The sequence below is a fragment of the Rhamphochromis longiceps genome, linkage group LG15 (assembly GCF_057381845.1).
Source record: "Rhamphochromis longiceps isolate RC_006_pf linkage group LG15, R_longiceps_female_GT1.1, whole genome shotgun sequence".
In the NCBI taxonomy this organism is placed as follows: domain Eukaryota; kingdom Metazoa; phylum Chordata; class Actinopteri; order Cichliformes; family Cichlidae; genus Rhamphochromis; species Rhamphochromis longiceps.
This window is the reverse complement of record NC_140571.1, coordinates 28,163,059-28,184,282: the sequence shown is the minus strand read 5'-3', so window position 1 is coordinate 28,184,282 and position 21,224 is coordinate 28,163,059. Positions and strand designations below refer to the sequence as shown.

General features: G+C 45.4%; 2 protein-coding genes and 1 long non-coding RNA gene across 3 annotated transcripts; all 3 read left to right on the top strand.

Moving 5' to 3' along the window:
- The first annotated feature begins 218 nt into the window (after positions 1 to 218).
- On the top strand, positions 219 to 4,023 carry LOC146652854 (uncharacterized). The gene is made up of 7 exons (XM_085381231.1): positions 219 to 285; positions 431 to 532; positions 1,428 to 1,499; positions 1,668 to 1,769; positions 2,645 to 2,716; positions 2,885 to 2,986; positions 3,898 to 4,023. The coding sequence occupies exons 1-7, from the start codon at positions 229 to 231 to the stop codon at positions 4,021 to 4,023; spliced, it is 633 nt and encodes a 210-aa protein (XP_085237357.1). The 5' UTR covers positions 219 to 228.
- Positions 4,024 to 5,135: 1,112 nt separating this feature from the next.
- On the top strand, positions 5,136 to 7,141 carry LOC146652853 (uncharacterized). The gene has a single exon (XM_085381230.1). The coding sequence runs from the start codon at positions 5,393 to 5,395 to the stop codon at positions 7,139 to 7,141; it is 1,749 nt and encodes a 582-aa protein (XP_085237356.1). The 5' UTR covers positions 5,136 to 5,392.
- A 311-nt stretch (positions 7,142 to 7,452) lies between these two features.
- Positions 7,453 to 8,791, top strand: LOC146652852 (uncharacterized). The gene is made up of 3 exons (XR_014907614.1): positions 7,453 to 7,601; positions 7,680 to 7,736; positions 8,169 to 8,791. It is a non-coding gene; the product is annotated as an uncharacterized LOC146652852 (long non-coding RNA).
- The last annotated feature ends 12,433 nt before the right edge of the window (positions 8,792 to 21,224 follow it).

The window sequence follows — 21,224 nt, the reverse complement described above, 5'->3', positions numbered from 1 at the left end:
AGAAAAACAGCCCCATAGCATGATGTTTCCACCCCCATGCTTCACAGTAGGTATGGTGTTCTTGGGATGCAACTCAGTATTCTTCTTCCTCCAAACACGACGAGTTGAGTTTAACGGTTAGGATTTAGCACCGAGATCAAGCACAGGCCTGCCCAGTACAGTTGCAAGAAGAGCACTTGGTCTAATCTTTGTGCCATCTTTTCTTTGTTGCAGGATCTTGATGCAGAAATGCCTCAGCAAGGCTCAGAAGCCATGCATTCTTCTTCAGTGCAAGATTTTGAAGAGGTAACATTGACCTAGGACAGATTTTAATGAATGTTTCTCATGCACGATGTGTACCTTACGCTATTTGTTATTATCGCTATTTAATGTTTCAAAAGCGTCTTCAAAAATGCACTGTATTTTCATTTTCTATCTGTTACACATGAAGACTGAGACCAGCCAGATTCAGAAGACTGTGAGCTGCCTAAAGCCGCAACCAAACAGCTTTCCAAACAATGATCTGGACCTGAAACATCCAGAGCCTGAAAGGGTAAATATAATCCAGTGTGCCACTTAATGAACTAATAATTTAATCTATCATCATTCTTTATGGATGCTGTGTGTGTGTGTTTGGCAGTCACCTGGGTGTGATGTGATTTACATGGACCGTGGCTTGTAGGTCCTTTTCATTGTTTCAAAGTGCAAGTCTGGATAACATCTGAGTGTGTGTGTGTGTGTGTTAACCACCCAAATGTGACTTAGGAGGACCACACTGTTATTGGGGGACTCCGTCAAAGTTTGCTTCATGGTGACATCACTCTGGTTTTAGGAGGGGTCTTCTCGTATTTCTTCACAGTTTGACCTACAGCATGCAGAACTGACTGCATGTGCTTTGTTTCTATGTTGAAATTTTTTGAAACTCAGGCTTGAACATTAAGAAAGATAGTACTATACAACTTCTTAACTTGTTTTAGGCACTTTTTACTGCTGTAGTGCATGGGTTCTCTCTGGCTGTGTACTCTGGCTTCTTCCCACAGTCCAAAGATGTAGCTTATGGGGTTAGGTTAACTGGTGATTCAAAACTGCCCTTTGGTGTGAATGCAAATGCTTGTCCTTCCATGTTAGACTGGTGATCTGTCCAGGTTGTACTGCCCTATGGTAGCTGGTATAGGCCCCAAACCTGCTACCCCACAATCCTGATAAGGATAAGTGGAAGAGGATGGATGATTGCAAAGGAATCAGTTGTTAATTATTGTAGCCAGTATTTTTTTCAGAAGAAAACATTTCTTGAGTGGAAAGCCCCCCCCCCCCCCCCCCCCCCCCCCCCCCCCCCCCACACACACACACACACACATGCAAATTAAAAACAGAAGCACAGGCCTGCCCAGTACAGTTGCAAGAAGAGCACTTGGTCTAATCTTTGTGCCATCTTTTCTTTGTTGCAGGATCTTGATGAAGAAATGCCTCAGCAAGGCTCAGAAGCCATGCATTCTTCTTCAGTGCAAGATTTTGAAGAGGTAACATTGACCTAGGACAGATTTTAATGAATGTTTCTCATGCACGATGTGTACCCTACGCTATTTGCCGATAGTGAAATGGTTTATTCATCCTCTTGAGTGATGCATTTTTAGTAACTGTCAGATTACTGTTCTTTTGTCTTCATTTTCTATCTGTTACACACGAAGACTGAGACCAGCCAGATTCAGAAGACTGTGAGCTGCCTAAAGCCGCAACCCAACAGCTTTCCAAACAATGATCTGGACCTGAAACATCCAGAGCCTGAAAGGGTAAATATAATCCAGTGTACCACTTAATGAACTAATAATTTAATCTATCATCATTCTTTATGGATGCTGTGTGTGTGTGTTTGGCAGTCACCTGGGTGTGATGTGATTTACATGGACCGTGGCTTGTAGGTCCTTTTCATTGTTTCAAAGTGCAAGTCTGGATAACATCTGAGTGTGTGTGTGTTAACCACCCAAATGTGACTTAGGAGGACCACACTGTTATTGGGGGACTCTGTCAAAGTTTGCTTCATGGTGACATCACTCTGGTTTTAGGAGGGGTCTTCTTGTATTTTTTGACAGTTTGACCTACAGCATGCAGAACTGACTGCATGTGCTTTGTTTCTATGTTGAAATGGTTTGAAACTCAGGCTTGAACATTAAGATAGATAGTACTATACAACTTCTTAACTTGTTTTAGGCACTTTTTACTGCTGTAGTGCATGGGTTCTCTCTGGCTGTGTACTCTGGCTTCTTCCCACAGTCCAAAGATGTAGCTTATGGGGTTAGGTTAACTGGTGATTCAAAACTGCCCTTTGGTGTGAATGCAAATGCTTGTCCTTCCATGTTAGACTGGTGATCTGTCCAGGTTGTACTGCCCTATGGTAGCTGGTATAGGCCCCAAACCTGCTTGCTACCCCACAATCCTGATAAGGATAAGTGGAAGAGGATGGATGATTGCAAAGGAATCAGTTGTTAATTATTGTAGCCAGTATTTTTTTCAGAAGAAAACATTTCTTGAGTGGAAAGCCCCCCCCCCCCCCCCCCCACACGCACACACACACACACACATGCAAATTAAAAACAGAAGCACAGGCCTGCCCAGTTGCAAGAAGAGCACTTGGTCTAATCTTTGTGCCATCTTTTCTTTGTTGCAGGATCTTGATGAAGAAATGCCTCAGCAAGGCTCAGAAGCCATGCATTCTTCTTCAGTGCAAGATTTTGAAGAGGTAACATTGACCTAGGACAGATTTTAATGAATGTTTCTCATGCACGATGTGTACCTTACGCTATTTGCCGATAGTGAAATGGTTTATTCATCCTCTTGAGTGATGCATTTTTAGTAACTGTCAGATTACTGTTCTTTTGTCTTCATTTTCTATCTGTTACACACGAAGACTGAGACCAGCCAGATTCAGAAGACTGTGAGCTGCCTAAAGCCGCAACCCAACAGCTTTCCAAACAATGATCTGGACCTGAAACATCCAGAGCCTGAAAGGGTAAATATAATCCAGTGTACCACTTAATGAACTAATAATTTAATCTATCATCATTCTTTATGGATGCTGTGTGTGTGTGTTTGGCAGTCACCTGGGTGTGATGTGATTTACATGGACGAAGTTTATTAGTTGATATCTGCAACTGAATTGAAAACACCTCACCTTTCCAACTGTCCAAAACAAATAAATGTTGCAATATTTTGCTAACAGTTTCACAATCATCGTCTGGTGTGCACAACAATATCATCTTTGGACAAGTGCATTCAGTGTGTGGGACCGGTTTCCTCCCTCAAGTGGCTTGGCTATAAGTGCAAAGGTGAGACATTTAGTGAATAGGTACAGTGTATAGTAAAAAGCATTAATAGAGTTCAACAAGTTAAGACTAGCTGAAATGAACACTGCTCCCTTTTTAATTAATGGGTGGTCACGTCTAATTAAAGAAATGTAGTATTACCTCATTGGTGCAGGACCTTGTAAAAATGGTATACTTGGGATTGTCCTCAATTCCCCATTCCATAACATAAACTGCTCAAAATAATAAAGGGAACACTTAAACAATGCGATGTTACTCCAAGTCAGAACACACTTCTGTGAAATCAAACTGTTCACTTAGGAAGTAACACTGACAACCAGTTTCACATGCTGTTTTGCAAATAGAGTAGACAACAAGTGGAAATTATAGTCAATTCACCATAATAAAGGACTGGTTCTGCAGGTGGTGACCACAGACCACTTCTCAGTACCTATGCTTTCTGGCTGATGTTATGGTCACTTTTGAATGCTGGCCGTGATTTCATTTTAGTGGTAGCATGAGACGGTCTACAACCCACACAAGTGGCTCAGGTAGTGCAGCTCATCTAGCGTAGCACATCAATGTGAGCTGTGGCAAGAAGGTTTGCTGTGTCTGTTAGTGTAGTGTCCAGAGCATGGAGGTGCTACCTGGATGTGGAGTAGGCCATAGGAGGGCAACAACCCAGCAGCAGGACCGCTACCTCCACCTTTGTGCAAGGAGGAACAAGAGGAGCCCTGCAAAATGACCTCAAACAGGCCACAAATGTGCATCTGTCTGCTCAAATGGTCAGAAACTGACTTCATGAGGGTGGCTTGAGGGTCCAGCGTCCACAGGTGGGGATTGAGCTTGCAGCCCAACACCATGCAGGATGCTTGGCATTTGCCAGAAAACACAAAGTTTGGCAACTTCGGCACGGGCACCCTATGCTCCTCACAGCTGAAAGGAGGTTCAAACTGAGCACGTGACAGTCTGGAGATGCCGTGGGGAACGTTCTGCTGCCTGCAACATCCTCCAGCATGATCATATTGGCAGTGGGTCAGTAATGGTGAGGGGTGGCATTTCTGTACCTGCCAGAGAGCCTGACTGTCATTGGGTAACAAGATGAGGTCCTCGGACCCTTTGTGAGACCACATGCTGGTGCGTTTGACCCTGGGGTCCACCTAATGCGAGACGACACTGGACCTCATGTGGCTGGAGTATGTCAGCAGTTCCTCCATGACAAAGGCATTGATGCTATGGACTGGCCCGCCTGTTCCCCAGACCTGAATCCAATTGAGCACATCTGGGACATCATGTCTCACTCCATCCACCACAAACTGTCCAGGGGTTGGCAGATGCTTTAGTCCAGGTCTTGGAGGAGATCCTTCAGGAGACCATCCGCCACCTCATCCCGAGCATGCCCAGGCATTGTAGGGAAGTCATACAGGCATCTGGAGGCCACACACATTCAACTACACACTTTCATGCCATTCAACTACCTAAAGAACAAAGTATTTAATAAGAATAATTCCTTCATTCACATCTGGGATGTCCTTTTTTGGGGGGGGGGGGGATTAGCAGTGTATGTGTAGTCATTAAAATATCCTTAAGTGTGAACAGTTTGTTTTTTTGTTTTTTTTTCAGCATTTGACATTACTGCAATGCTTTGACAAAAAACTACTTCACTTAAATAGAACTGCAAAGCTAAATTAAGTCTATCAAAATGTGTTTCAGTTTGTTTAGGGGTCTGGCACAAATCTTGCCTTGCAAAATTGGCAAATCAGAATTGCCACCAGTCAACACAGGTGTGTATCCCATTCATATTTGGCTTGACTTTGTTTTTCAGTTTATTTTTTACCTGTCTAAAGTATTGATCAATTAAAATAACTTTTGTTCTTACATTCCAGAAAGAAGAAATTTCTGAATATTCAGGGGAGGATGGATTGCCACATTCAGTTCTGGATCAAATATCAAGCGATGATGATGGCAACCACAGCATATCAGAAGAAGAATATGTGCCAGATTCAGAGTCATATGATGAAGATTCAGATGAAGACATCTCATTATTGCCAAGCACATCAAAAGGTCTGCTATGCCAAAATGACATCTCCAAAGCGCATGAACAATCAGATTCAATGAATTTAATCCACAACTTGACAAAGGACAAGCCACAAGATAAAAGTGAGCTTTGCGAAACTGAATCAGAAAAAATGACTTTAAGTAAAAGAAATTACTGCTATTTTTGTGGCAAACCACAAGCTAAAATTTCCCGCCACCTGAAAACGCACAAAACGGCTCCTGATGTTGTGCATGCATTTTCCCTGCCTAGAGACTCAAACGAGCGTAAAAGTCTGTTAGAGAAATTGAGAAATAAGGGAAATTTTAAGCATAATGCTGCAGTTTTGCATGGTGGAGTGGGACCACTGAAAGTGAAGAGAAGACCCAAGATTAAAGCAGTAGAGGGAAAGTTCGCTCATTGCTTTTATTGTCAAGGGATGTATGTTCGCAAGGATCTTTGGAGACATGTCCGCAGATGTCCGAACAAACCAAAAGATGACACGGATAAAGAACCTGGAAGAACCAAAGTACTCGGCCTGGCTTTAACTCTGGAGTCTCAGTGTTATCCGCAGGTGTCAAGTGGAGTCTGGAAGGTTCTTGCTGTTATGAAACAAGATGAGATTGCCTCAGCTGTGCGAAATGACTTTACTGTTATTCAGTTTGCCCAGTCCCTCTACAATAAACATGGACAAGACCCTACAAAGTATGATTATATACGACAGAAGCTTCGTGAAGCGGGACGTTTGTTGTTGTGTCTGCGCACAGAATTCTCAGTGCATAACATGGAAGAAGCTATTAAGCCTGCTAATTTCCAGAGAGTTGTGCAAGCAGTAAAGAAAGTTTCAGGTTTTGATGAAGAGACACTGTCATACAAAACTCCAAGCCTTGCGCTGAAACTGGGACATACACTGCATAAAATGTCTGACATTATCCATTGTCGTGCCCTCATGACAGAGGATGAAGCCCTAATCAAGTCCACTGATGCGTTCAAGAAGTTGTATGTCTCCAAATGGTCCGAGATGGTGTCTCACCGTGCCTTGAACACATTGAGTGAGGCAAAGTTTAACAAGCCATCAACATTGCCCTTTACAGAAGATGTTCGGATTCTCCATCACTACCTTCAAAAATCTGCAGAAAGTGCCTTTTGCAGCTTGGAGAACGAAGCCACAGCTCAGAATTATGCCCAACTTGCACAAGTTACACTCTCACAAATCATTGTGTTCAACCGAAGACGTTCTGGAGAGGTTTCAAAGATGCGCCTCAAAAGTTTTCTTGAAAGAGACAAAACAGCACTCCACACAGATGTTGCCATGGGGCTCTCAGAAATGGAACAGAGACTCTGTAACTATTTCTGTAGAATAGAAATAATGGGGAAAAGGGACAGAAATGTTCCGGTTCTGCTAACACCAAGCATGCTGGATGCTCTGTCACTACTGGTTAGTAGGAGGCCTGACTGTGGTATTTGTGCCACTAATATCTACCTCTTTGCAAGACCCCGATCAATGAGTCATTACAGAGGAATGGACTCCTTGCGTGTTCATGCACACCAGTGTGGAGCAAAGCAGCCTGAGTATCTAAGATCGACACAGCTCAGAAAACATGTTGCCACACTCTCACAAGTCCTTAATTTGAAAAACAACGAACTTGATCAGGTTGCAGATTTCCTGGGTCATGATATCCGCGTTCACCGCGAATTCTACAGATTACCAGTTCCCACAACACAGCTGGCCAAGATTTCCAAACTGCTTTTAACACTGCAAAAAGGACATCTTTCCCAGATCCAGGGGAAATCACTGGATGAGATCAAAATAGAAGGTTTGTATTGAAAGGAGCAAATATTAGGGCAGTAGTTGAATATTATGCTTTATCAACAGAATTAAAACCTAAAAGCACAGACCATTCTGTTAAATGTCCATGATTTAAGGTTCTTGAAGTCTATTGTTTCATCACTTTGCAACATTTGGCAAACTGCAGAGTGGTGGCCTTAAATAGTAAAACTATGTACTATAATTTCCAGTATTTGTTCTGTATTTTGTCATATCTCGTTGTTAATGTGAGGTTTTTGGGGGGGTTGTGTTTGTTTGTTTTTTTGTTTTGTTTCCCCCCCCCCCCCCCACAATTTCTCAGATGAAATTGCATTAAGTGATGCTGAAACAAAGGACAGTGAGAGTGAATCAGATGATGATGACACAGCACTCACAATGTCGGCGTGTGGCACCAGTGAGCCTGTACATGCAGTAGCTGATTCCACAAACACAGCGCAGCTCCAAGACACTGTAGATTGTGGTAAGTTACCACTAGCTTGGTTTCTGTGGATAAAATGTTTGTTACAAATATTAAAACTTAATCAAATTGTGTAATCAGCAGATGAAGGACCACTCACAATGCCTGCAGCAAGTGAGACTGCTGCTCCCTCTGAAGGTAAGGGGTGCAGTTGGTTCTCTAAGCGTATTATTGTTTCATCACTTTGCAACATATGGCAAACTGCAGAGTGGTGGCAAAAAGTCACTTGGATGAGTGACAAAATGTTTCTCCCACTGAAAACGCTACGTCCAGATTAACAGAATCAACGTTTTGGGATTTACTTACCTGGATGATTGAGCATGCATCAAGAGACTTTTATTCAACTTTTTATTTAGTCTTTTATTCACAGCGGAACACTAAATGTTGTCTCATTTTAGAAATTTGATAAATTTTCAAAGAGAATTTTAGCTCGTTTTGATATTGATGGTAGCAACACATTTCAGAAGTTAATACAGGGTAGCATCCATTCTTTTAACAAGCAAATGTTTTTTGTTTTTTTTGTTTGGTTTTTTGTTTGTTTTAACTACTACTACTTTATATATCTTCCAGAGAAAAATGCTGCTCAATCCCACAATTCCCGAAGAGCTCCCAAAAACATGTGGTCCAAGGCTGAGGTTGCTGCAGTGATGAGGCATTTTAAAGACCACATAAACGAAGGGAAACTAGCCACCAAAAATGAATGCAGTCATTGCAAATTGGTAGAAGATCCGGTGTTGGCAGGAAGAACAGTTCAAAACATAAGAGATTTTGTAAGAAACAGAGGATTAACTGCAAAAAGGCAGAAAAAAAAATGAACTAAAATAACTGTTTAGCCAGATGTGGTTTTACATCTTGGTCAGATTGCCAATTGTTGTTAACACTGATGTTCTGTTTAAAGAAAAAAAAAGTTCTTGTTAAATACAGAAGCAGTTTGTATTTCATAATTTTTACATTTAATTTATTTAGGTTTTTTTTTTGACGGGTTATATTTAAAATAAAAAATTATAAATGCATATTTTCTCCCCTTAATATTTACCTTTAAACTATTAAAATTCATTTTAAATGTTTTTAATTTTTCTGTTTTCTATATTTTTATATTTCTGTGGGAAGCGTGGGCATTTTTGTCCATAGATTTCTTTTTTTATTTATGGTTAAAATTAATGTTCAGATCCAAGAACACTAATAAAATGATGTTCCAGTAATCCTGTGTCCTGTCAGATGTGTATTCATGGTAATGATAAGCTATTTAAATATTACATCATTGTCCCTTTAAAGACCCAATATTGTTTTTTTGGACCTCATAAAACACATTGTTGTCAAGTGGACAATGTCTCCAGAAAACACAATAGAGTCTGGTTGGTGTGTATCAGTGTATCTAGACTTCTATAGGGAGTGTATGAGGTCTGAAGTGACCCAAATTTTTTTCAGATTTTTTCGAACACTTTAACCTCACTCCCTTGGCTCTAAGTCCTTTGAAAAGGGTAGTCCACTTAAACCACCACCGGGCGGATTGACGTAGGATAGTCCCTCCATACCACATAGACCCGTGTGTGTGTGTGTGTGTGTGTGTGTGTGACAGAGAGAGAGAGAGAGAGAAAGCCTTTTTATGGGATGATCTCATTGTAAGATTCAAATTCAATATATTTAGACTGGTTGACTGAATTGGATCTTGTGTGTGTGTCTCTCTGTTCATGTGTGTTTCCATATGTGTACATATTTGTGATTGTGTGGCTGTTATATATTTTTTGGCCGATTTTTTTCATTTAACAAGTATATTTGAGGGACCCTTAGCATGTTCAGCATTTTTTCAGCTGTCCATTTTGCTTTTCCAATTTTTCTGTTTAAGTTATTACTAAAATGGTAAATGGCCTGTATTTATATAGCGCTTTACTAGTTCCTAAGGACCCCAAAGCGCTTTACATATCCAGTCATCCACCCATTCACACACACATTCACACACTGGTGATGGCAAGCTACATTGTAGCCACAGCCACCCTGGGGCGCACTGACAGAGGCGAGGCTGCCAGACACTGGCGCCACCGGGCCCTCTGACCACCACCAGTAGGCAACGGGTGAAGTGTCTTTCCCAAGGACACAACAACCGAGACTGTCCAAGCCGGGGCTCGAACCGGCAACCTTCCAATTACAAGGCGAACTCCCAACTCTTGAGCCACGATCGCCAATTGTGCTAAATCATAGCATTTCTGCTATTTTATAAGCATTTGTGCTAAATATAGTATTTCTGATTAATTATAGTTTTTCTACCAAATCATAGTACAGTATTTTTGCTTTTTATAGGATTTTTATAGGATATTTATATTGCTTAATATAGTATTTCTGCTTATTATAGGATTTGTGCTTAATATAGTATTTCTGCTAAATGTAGTATTTATGCTTAATCATAGTATTTCTATATATTTCTGCCAGGTCCCCAGGCAGCCAATCCTCTGTGAGGACTGAGGCATTCAAATTTACATATCAGGGCCTGGACGGCTTCCCAGCCAGCCAATCATATATGTGGGCTGAGGCATTCAAATTTGCATATTGGGGCCTTCACTGTCACGATCTGGTACAGGGATTCAACGCAGAGCGGTAAGGTATCTCCAAGGTGTGGTTTATTTACAGTGCAGTGCAATAAATGTACAGTGAAGGGATCCAAAAACTCCGGGGGGAATCACAGGGTAACTCGCTCACGTCTTCTCCGCTCACACTCACACACTTTCCCGTAGCAGGGAGGTCGCAGGTCCGGGGGGGGGGAGATCTGAAGCAGACGAGAAGGCAGGTCACCAACAAATCACAAGTCACGGATATGAAGCACAAGAGCTGTGAGAACACTAACGTTAGGGGTACAATCATCCAGCGACGAGAGGATCTGTGTTCCAGCCTAAAATAGTGCTCCCGGTGATGATGGGTGAGTGTTGTCAGGTGTGTGTGTGGGCCAAGGGCGGGAGCCCACAGTGAGCTCCGCCCAGGCAGAGAGGGAGAAAACAGCAACAGCAATTGTAGCCTTGTGGGGCCGACCGGGCAGGCACGGAGACCATGACAGTACCCCCCCCCCCCCGCAACGGGAGCCTCCCGGTGACCCACCAGGCTTACCTGGATGCCTGCGGTGGAAGTCCCGGAGCATGGCAACATCCAGGACAGCAGCTCGAGGCACCCAGGAGCGTTCCTCTATCCCGTAGCCCTCCCAGTCAACCAGGTACTGAAAACCCCGACCCCGGCGCCGGGAGTCCATGATGCGGGTGATATTGTAGACCAGCTGACCATCCACGAGCCGGGGGGGCGGCGGGGCCCTGGAGGGAGGGCACAACGGGCTGGAGAGCACCGGCTTGACCTGAGACACATGAAAGACATTGTGAATGCGCATGTTGCGCGGCAGCTTGAGGCGGACAGACACAGGGTTCACAATGGCCTCAACGGGAAAAGGGCCAATAAACTGAGGAGACAGCTTCTTCGACTCAGTCCGTAGCGGCACAAAACGGGTAGCCAGCCATACTTGTTGACCGATGGTGTACACGGGGGCCGGTGTCCGGCGACGGTCAGCGAGGGTCTTGTTCCGCTCCTTAGTACGGAGCAGGGCAGCCCGAGTCGTCCGCCATGCACGACGGCACCCGCGGAGGTGAGCCTGTACAGAAGGAACGGAGTGCTCACCTTCGATGGCCGGGAGCAAAGGTGGTTGATAGCCCAGGGACGCTTCGAAGGGAGACTTGCCCGTGGCGGAGGATGTGTGGCTGTTGTGGGCGTATTCGATCCATGGAAGCTGTTCACTCCAGGTCGATTGGTTGTGCGAAGTGACACAGCGCAGGGCAGCTTCCAGCTCCTGGTTGGCCCGCTCCGATTGCCCGTTACTCTGTGGATGGAAACCGGAAGACAGACTGACCTTGGCCCCCAGTGCGGAGCAGAACTCCCTCCAAACACGGGACGTGAATTGCGGCCCCCTATCCGAGACGATGTCCTCGGGGATCCCGTGAAGACGGAACACATGGGAGGTGAGGAGCCGGGCCGTCTCCAAGGCCGAGGGGAGCTTCGGGAGGGCGACGAAGTGTGCAGCTTTGGAGAAACGATCGATAATGGTAAGTATGGCGGTGTTACCAGCGGAGGGCGGCAGGCCCGTGACAAAGTCCAAAGAAACATGGGACCATGGTCGAGCTGGTGTAGGGAGAGGCTGCAGAAGACCCGGTGGAGGGCGGTTCGAAAGCTTATTCCGGGCGCAGGTCGAACAGGCGGCTACATACTCCTTGGCATCCCTAGTCATAGCAGGCCACCAGAAGTAACGTCGGAGGAACGAGCAGGTGCGGAGGACCCCAGGATGGCATGAAAAGCGGGCGGTGTGAGCCCACTGGAGAACCTGAGAGCGGACGGCTGAAGGAACGAAGAGGCGACCAGGTGGACCAGTGCCAGGATCCGGTTCGGTCTCCAGCGCCTCTTGGATGAGCCCCTCGATCTCCCAGGAGATGGCTCCAATTACGCAGGCGGCCGGGAGGACAGGCTCAGGGTCCGAGTCCTCCCCAGTGATGGAGAATTGCCTGGACAGGGCGTCTGGCTTTACGTTCCGTGTTCCTGGCCTGTAGGTGATAGTGAAGTCAAAACGAGCGAAAAACAGTGCCCACCTGGCTTGCCGGGAATTGAGACGTCTAGCCGAGCGCAGGTACTCCAGATTCTTGTGATCCGTCCAGACGATGAATGGTTGTGCTGCTCCCTCCAACCAATGTCTCCACTCCTCCAGGGCCAGCTTGACGGCCAGAAGCTCCCGGTCCCCGATGTCATAGTTACACTCTGCTGGGGAGAGACGGCGAGAATAAAAGGCACACGGGTGCAGCTTACCGTCCATCTGTTGAGACAGAACTGCCCCAACCCCGGAGTCCGACGCGTCCACTTCCACAACGAACTGCCATGTAAGGTCCGGTTGCCGGAGTATGGGAGCGGTGGTGAACCTGTCCTTGAGCAGGGCGAAGGCTCGCTGAGCGGCAGAATCCCACTGGAAGGGAACCTTGGGAGAGGTGAGTTTAGTGAGAGGGAGAGCGATTCTGCTGAAATCACGAATGAACCGTCTGTAAAAGTTGGCGAATCCCAAAAAACGTTGCACTTGGCGGCGATCAGGAGGAGTAGGCCATTCCACCACAGCTCGCACTTTCTCCGGATCTGTCCGCAAGTCCCCCTTCTCGATAATGTGGCCCAGAAAACTCACAGACGACACGTGGAAGTCGCACTTCTCCCCCTTCACAAAGAGCCGGTTCTCCAGAAGGCGTAGCAGGACCTGCCGGACATGGACCTTGTGCTCCTCGAGCGTCTTAGAAAAGACCAAGATGTCATCTAAGTACACAAACACACAACGGTTAACAAAATCACGAAGGACATCATTAACCATCGCCTGAAACACCGCGGGGGCGTTAGTCAGCCCAAACGGCATCACGAGATACTCAAAGTGGCCCCGATGCGTATTGAACGCGGTCTTCCACTCATCCCCCTCCCTGATGCGCACCAGGTGGTAAGCGTTGCGCAGATCCAGCTTGGTAAAGACGGTCATGCCCTGAAGCAGTTCAAAGGCGGAGAAAAGCAACGGCAAAGGGTATTTGTTCTTAACAGTGATCTGATTAAGGCCCCGAAAGTCAATACACGGCCGCAGCGAACCATCCTTCTTATCCACAAAAAAAAACCCAGCCACGACAGGGGAAGAGGAGGGGCGAATCAACCCCGCCGCCAGCGGCTCCGAGATGTAGCGCTCCATAGCATCCCTCTCAGGCCGGGAGAGGCTGTACAGGCAGCTAGACGGCAGCGGAGCTCCAGGAAGAAGATCGACAGCACAATCGTACGGGCGGTGCGGGGGAAGGGACCGCGCCCGATCCTTACAAAAAACATCCCGCAGATCATGATAAACCTGCGGAACCATCGAGAGGTCCGGGGCGTCCGACGGCGAGGCCGTGGGTGGGAGCGAAACGGGGGAAGCCGCAGCCCGGAGGCAGTTCATATGGCAGGCCACACTCCAACCTAGTACGGCACCCTTCTCCCAGTCGATATGCGGGTTGTGGAGGACAAGCCAGGGGTGACCCAGAACCAGCGGAGTGAGAGGAGCCTTAAACGAAAAAAAACAAATCCTTTCCGTGTGATTGCCAGAGAGAGATAATGAAAGGAATTCAGAAACATGAGTGATGTCAGGCAGGCGCTGGCCCGACAGTGCGTGAACGCGGAGGGGGCGTGACAGAGGCTCCAAGGCGATGTTCAGTTTGGCGGCGAGTGAGGTGTCAATAAAGTTCTGCTCAGCCCCAGAGTCAATGAGAACGGAGAGAGAATGAGAAACAGTCCGAACACGCAGAGTAGCCAGTAAAAGAAGTCTGGGGAGAGGGCTTTCACTCGACAGATCGCCCACCAGCACCCTCACGATCACTGGTGAGCGCGCCCTTTTGCCAGCGTTGGGCAGGAGGAGACAGAGTGGCCTTTACGGCTGCAGTAAACGCACTCACCGGAGGCAAGGCGGCGCTGGCGCTCCGCGGGCGACAGCCGCGAGCGCCCAAGCTGCATGGGCTCTTCCCCATCCCCGGCGTCGGCGTCACACAACCCATGGGCCGCAGTAGGGGTCCCACAAAAGTCCAGCGGGGCATGCCCCGAAGGCGCGCGTGCGCTCCGATGTGCGCGCACCTGATCGTCCACCCGCATACACAAAACCAAAAGCGCATCCAGGGAGGAAGGTAGTTCTCGGAGCATAAGTTCATTCCTTATTTCCTCATTAATATTAGTGAGCAATGCACTTTTAAGGGCCTCTTCCCCCCATTTCGCCTGTTCAGCCAAGGTAGAAAAGTCAATAGAAAAATCAGCCATGCTGCGTTTACCTTGTTTAAGCGCAAGCAAGCGCTGGCCGGCGGTGGCAGTTGTGGCTTTCCTGTCAAACACACCTTTAAACTTAGTCAGAAAGTCAGAAAAGGTGATGTCCGGCTCCGCCTGAAGCGCAGCTTGAGCCCAGGTTAGAGCACGGTCCTGGAGTAACTGGACGATATAAGCGATTTTAGCACCATCAGTAGAAAAGGCTTGCGGTTGCTGGCGAAACTGAAGGGTACACTGAGTGAGAAAACCAGCACATTTATCAATCTCTCCCGTGAAAGCCCTGGGAGTAGGGAGGAATCTGTCAACGTGAACAGGTGAGGGAACAGGTGGCGCGACACTTACAGCTGGAACTGGCGCCTCCAACGGAGGAGCGGCGACCAGAGGAGCGGCCGGTAGCGGTGTTAGCTGAGCCACGGCCTGTGTGAGGTTCGCGAGCTCTGCTCGAAGGTGAATGAACATCTGCTCGTGGCGTGCCAGCATCGTGGCCAAAGTGGCGAGGGTGGGAGTCGAGACCGCTGGGTCTGCTGAATCCATTTCCGTGGCTGGATGATTCTGTCACGATCTGGTACAGGGATTCAACGCAGAGCGGTAAGGTATCTCCAAGGTGTGGTTTATTTACAGTGCAGTGCAATAAATGTACAGTGAAGGGATCCAAAAACTCCGGGGGGAATCACAGGGTAACTCGCTCACGTCTTCTCCGCTCACACTCACACACTTTCCCGTAGCAGGGAGGTCGCAGGTCCGGGGGGGGGGGAGATCTGAAGCAGACGAGAAGGCAGGTCACCAACAAATCACAAGTCACGGATATGAAGCACAAGAGCTGTGAGAACACTAACGTTAGGGGTACAATCATCCAGCGACGAGAGGATCTGTGTTCCAGCCTAAAATAGTGCTCCCGGTGATGATGGGTGAGTGTTGTCAGGTGTGTGTGTGGGCCAAGGGCGGGAGCCCACAGTGAGCTCCGCCCAGGCAGAGAGGGAGAAAACAGCAACAGCAATTGTAGCCTTGTGGGGCCGACCGGGCAGGCACGGAGACCATGACATTCACGGCTTCTAAGCCAACAAGTCATCGATGTCATATATCTCTAAAAATTCATATTTTAATGATAAATTGTCAACACTTGACGATTCCCCCATCTCTTATGAACAAAACGGTGTAAGAATGACCATTCTAGCCCCTACAGTTAGGAAATTATGGTCATTTGTTTGAGGGGAATCCTCACTATGAGAAATAGACTGCAAAAGTCCTGTCTCTGTGCTGCGTGTGTGCACCTGTTTTGGCGGGAAAAAGTACACAGCCTCTGTGGATTCAAATTTAGCAGCTCCCAGGCTGCTTGACTGAAAACATGCTTCTCTCTCCCTGTGTGTGTGTGTGTGTGTGTGTGTGTGTGTGTGTGTGTGTGTGTGTGTGTGTGTGTGTGTGTGTGTGTGTGTGTGCATGAGAGAGAGAGAGAGAGAGAGAGAGAGAGAGAGAGAGAGACCCTCTTTAGGGCAGCATCTCATTGTTGGAAAAAATTATAATATATTCAGACTGGTTGACTGGCATAGACCCTCCGTGTGTCTCTCTCTCTCTGTGCATTTGTGTATACATATTTGATTTTGTGTGTATCTGTTGGCTGTTCCTTCTTGTTTTTTAAATTTATTTTTATTTCTTTTTTTTTCTTCACAGGTGAACAACAATTAGTTTTGAGGGAACTTAACTATGTTCCTTTTTTTTCAGCTTGTCATCTTACTTTTCCAGTATTTTCACTTAAGTTATTACTATTCTGCTCAATCATAGTATTTGTTCTAAATCATTATTATTATGCTATATTGTAGTATTGCTTATATTTTCTTTTTTTTCTTTTTTTTTTTTTAAGATAAGATAACCTTTATTAGTCCCACACGTGGGAAATTTGTTTTGTCACAGCAAGAAGTGGACAGTGCAAAAGTTATGAGGCAAAAATTAGAATACAATAAGAATAAATACAGTACACAACTGTACAGAATAGAATAAAATAAAATACTATATACAGTAGAATAAAATAAAATAAATATACAATAAGATAAAAATAGAATACAAATTTCTTTCTAAATATAGCATTTCTGCTATATAATTGTATTTCTGCTATGTTATAATATTTGTGCTAAACCAGAGTATTTGTGCTGAAACATGGTATTGATTTAAAATTACAATATTCATAGTTCATCACAGTGTCTCTGGTAAATCACAGTATTTCTGCTCTGTTGTACTATTTTTCTAAATCATAGTGTGTCTGTAATGCTTAAGTATTTTTGACTAAGTATATTCTTTCTGTTATCTTATACTGTTTCTCCTAAATTCTTGTATTTTTGAGAAGTTATCATGTTTCTGGTAAGTTACAATATTTCTGCTAAGTTCTGCTATGCTATTGTATTTCTGCCAAGTATTATGTTTCCTTTAAGATATTGCAGTTCTGCTAAGTTATTCCATTTTAGCAAAGTTCTTTTGCTTCTGCAAAGGTTTTACAATTTCTGCAACTTTTTAGCTTTTTCAGCTAGTTTTTGCATACAGCTTCAGCTTTAAAGCATCCACACTGCATTTTCGCAGGAAATGCAAATTTTTCTAGTTATTATTAATCTCTGGTTCTGCTGGAGGTTTCTTCCTGTTAAAAGAGAGTTTTTCTTCTCCACTGTCACCAAAGTGCTTGTTCAAAGGGGTTGTCTGATTGTTGGGGTCTCTCTGTGTTACTGTGGGTCTTTACCCATCTAAAGACATTTTTTTCATACGTGTTTTCAGAGTTTGAACCCATGATCAGCATAATGTGGCACACATTGACACACCTGGCTCACCTGTGTGTGGTGACGACTTACCTGCTGCTGCTTCCTGTGTCTCTCTGAGCGAGGTTCAGCACATCTGCACACAGCTGTGACTCTGAGTGTTGAACAGCAGGAGGAGCCAATGGATTGCTAACCACTCAGATGATGAGCTCATGTCTGTGTCTGCTCAGACTGACACCTGGAGCCAGGTAACTCCCAGCAGGTTTCTACACTGTGGGAGGGGGGAGGAGCCAGGGTACCTGGGAGTAGGGATGGGTACCGGTATCCAGTGCCGTTCTGACATAAACGGTAGTAACCAGACCGAAAAGCAGCACAAATTTCGGTGCTTTATTTCGGTGATGTGATACACTTCAGATTCTAGCCAATCATTTTACATTTCCAAGGATAGTAGGCGGGCCCAGTTACGTACGTTCTTTTAAAATGCCCAAGGCGAAGCGGTTAAAAGTCTGGCTGTACTTCACAGCAAAAAATGCAAACTCAGCAGCCTGCAACAAGTGCTATTATGCTGTTACTGTGATATTGTGCAAATGAGGTAACACCTCGAATCTGATGAAACACCTGGCGACGCATAGCGGGGTTTTTTTAAAGCCGAGATATGCACTGTACCTGGTGCCTGTTATTGGACCCGGAGTTAGCAACATCCCCCAAGAACCCGAAGAGAAGAGTCCTGGCCCCTAGCCCTGTCAGTGTAGCAGAAATGATGATGGATGATGATGGCAGCAGCAGCCGTTCTTCTCTGCGTCAGTAGCTTAATGTTGTTCGTGTGTAATTTACGTTGAGTACACTAACCACGTTATTACATTAATGCATGTAAGGTAAACTAGCAAACACCGTCGTAGTTACATGCGGCCGTCTTCTTGTTTGGTTGCACTGCTTCCAACCAAGAGTGATACCATATATGCCCTGTAGCTGCAGAAAAGTCAAACTTTGTTTGTTTTTACAAAAAAACAGCTAAACATGAGAGGTTTTTGGACAAAGTTTGTGTTCTCCATTCTTTAAGCACCGGTTCGAGCACCGTTTAAGCATTTCAAAAGTACCGGTTTGGCATCGGATAAAACCTAAATGATACTGTAGGAGTGTTTAGCTTATTTTAGAGTTTAGAAATGTGTTAACATAGAATGTAGAACTATTGTAGAGACACTGCCCTTAAAGTAATAAAGGCTGACTGTGTCGTGAACTTAGGAGTAGATTGTAGGAGACCCCTCCCCCACTTGAACTGTGAAAATAAAACAGAGAGGAGTTAATGCTGAGTGGAATTTCCCCAGAGGATGTTTGGGTGGGGGTCTCAACATTTGTAACTGGATAACTGTGGTCTGGAAGAGAGATGGGTTTTATGACCTAGGGAGTCACCTACACTCACAGTGTTTTAACTGTCACGCACACACATCCACACGCACACTCACTCATGTGCACACACATACACACAGGTATGCGTACACAGTCACACACGAGCACTCACATAGACACGTGAGAACGCGCACATGTAGGCATTCATGTGCTCGTGCACATAGACACAGACAGAGTTTGCAGCACACCGTAGGGGGTTTTATGATGGGGACAGCCTCTATAAAGCTGGCTGTAACGAACAAAGGGGTGAAGATTTTGGAGAGGGACACCGGCCTCGTCTTCCCTTCTAGAAGTGCATGCTTAAATGAAGATGAACAAAGATGAATAAAGGTTTTGTGAAATGACTACTCAGTCCAGTGCCGTCTCTGGAAGTTTCGATGAATAAAAGAACCGGGGTAAAACTGATGTCTCAACAATACCCATCCCTACCTGGGAGGGGCGGTCTGCACTAGGATTCCTGTTAGAGATCCTGTTACACAGCGTGATCGGCTGATCTGAGGTCTGTGTGTGAAAATAAACTTTAGAGGTGAGCTCACATCAGATACGACACAGCCACCTGTGAGCTCCTGAAGTGCAGGCACACCTGTCACTGGATCTGACGGACGGAGAACAGGAAGGTCATCCAATGAAGTCAGCTGCCCGCACCAGGAGGCGAGGCCCTGAGCAGCTGCTCAAGGTGTGACTGTTATCACAGGGAGAACAGTCTGCGCGCAGATATTCCCCATCATTAGGATTTATGTCTTCATCACTCATGCTGCCTGTTTGAACTCACCTGACCCTTGACCTGCAGCAGGTCTGAAAGTGTGATATTATCAGGTGACATCATACCTCTAAAGCTTCATACCTGATGCTTCACCACCTGCTCAGCTTTTGTTTAAGATAAGATTACCTTTATTAGTCCCACATGTTGTCACGGCAGAAAGTGGACCGTACAAAGTTAAGAGCAGCAAAAATTAAGAAAAACAATAGAATTGTATAAAATAAAAAAAGAATAAAATACAATGTTCCAGGCAGTGTAAAATAAAATGTTTGTATGTACGGTCCAAAGAATGTACAGCATAAAATCTAAAAATTTAATAAGGATACCTGGAAAAATATACATAGATGTACGTAAACAACAGCATCAGAAATGCACCAGAAAAACTGCACATTGTGCCCAGCAGTAATACAGGGAGTGCAGAATTATTAGGCAAGTTATATTTTTGAGGAATAATTTTATTATTGAACAACAACCATGTTCTCAATGAACCCAAAAAAACTCATTAATATCAAAGCTGAATGTTTTTGGAAGTAGTTTTTAGTTTTAGCTATTTTAGGGGGATATCTGTGTGTGCAGGTGACGATTGCTGTGCATAATTATTAGGCAACTTAACAAAAAACAAATATATACCCATTTCAATTATTTATTTTTACCAGTGAAACCAATATAACATCTCCACATTCACAAATATACATTTCTGACATTCAAAAACAAAACAAAAACAAATCAGCGACCAATATAGCCACCTTTCTTTGCAAGGACACTCAAAAGCCTGCCATCCATGGATTCTGTCAGTGTTTTGATCTGTTCACCATCAACATTGCGTGCAGCAGCAACCACAGCCTCCCAGACACTGTTCAGAGAGGTGTACTGTTTTCCCTCCTTGTAAATCTCACATTTGATGATGGACCACAGGTTCTCAATGGGGTTCAGATCAGATGAACAAGGTGGCCATGTCATTAGTTTTTCTTCTTTTATACCCTTTCTTGCCAGCCACGCTGTGGAGTACTTGGACGCGTGTGATGGAGCATTGTCCTGCATGAAAATCATGTTTTCCTTGAAGGATGCAGACTTCTTCCTGTACCACTGCTTGAAGAAGGTGTCTTCCAGAAACTGGCAGTAGGACTGGGAGTTGAGCTTGACTCCATCCTCAACCCGAAAAGGCCCCACAAGCTCATCTTTGATGATACCAGCCCAAACCAGTACTCCACCTCCACCTTGCTGGCGTCTGAGTCGGACTGGAGCTCTCTGCCCTTTACCAATCCAGCCACGGGCCCATCCATCTGGCCCATCAAGACTCACTCTCATTTCATCAGTCCATAAAACCTTAGAAAAACCAGTCTTGAGATATTTCTTGGCCCAGTCTTGACGTTTCAGCTTGTGTGTCTTGTTCAGTGGTGGTCGTCTTTCAGCCTTTCTTACCTTGGCCATGTCTCTGAGTATTGCACACCTTGTGCTTTTGGGCACTCCAGTGATGTTGCAGCTCTGAAATATGGCCAAACTGGTGGCAAGTGGCATCTTGGCAGCTGCACGCTTGACTTTTCTCAGTTCATGGGCAGTTATTTTGCGCCTTGGTTTTTCCACACGCTTCTTGCGACCCTGTTGACTATTTTGAATGAAACGCTTGATTGTTTGATGATCACGCTTCAGAAGCTTTGCAATTTTGAGACTGCTGCATCCCTCTGCAAGAGATCTCACTATTTTTGACTTTTCTGAGCCTGTCAAGTCCTTCTTTTGACCCATTTTGCCAAAGGAAAGGACGTTGCCTAATAATTATGCACACCTGATATAGGGTGTTGATGTCATTAGACCACACCCCTTCTCATTACAGAGATGCACATCACCTAATATGCTTAATTGGTAGTAGGCTTTCGAGCCTATACATCTTGGAGTAAGACAACA

Bases quoted from the DNA above. Each gene is read 5' to 3' on its own strand.
- LOC146652854 (XM_085381231.1), top strand. From the start codon at position 229: ATGCCTCAGCAAGGCTCAGAAGCCATGCATTCTTCTTCAGTGCAAGAT. The intron at 1,500-1,667 runs GTAACATTGACC...TTACACACGAAG, and splicing joins CAGTGCAAGATTTTGAAGAG to ACTGAGACCAGCCAGATTCA. The intron at 1,770-2,644 runs GTAAATATAATC...TCTTTGTTGCAG, and splicing joins AACATCCAGAGCCTGAAAGG to GATCTTGATGAAGAAATGCC.
- LOC146652853 (XM_085381230.1), top strand. From the start codon at position 5,393: ATGAATTTAATCCACAACTTGACAAAGGACAAGCCACAAGATAAAAGT.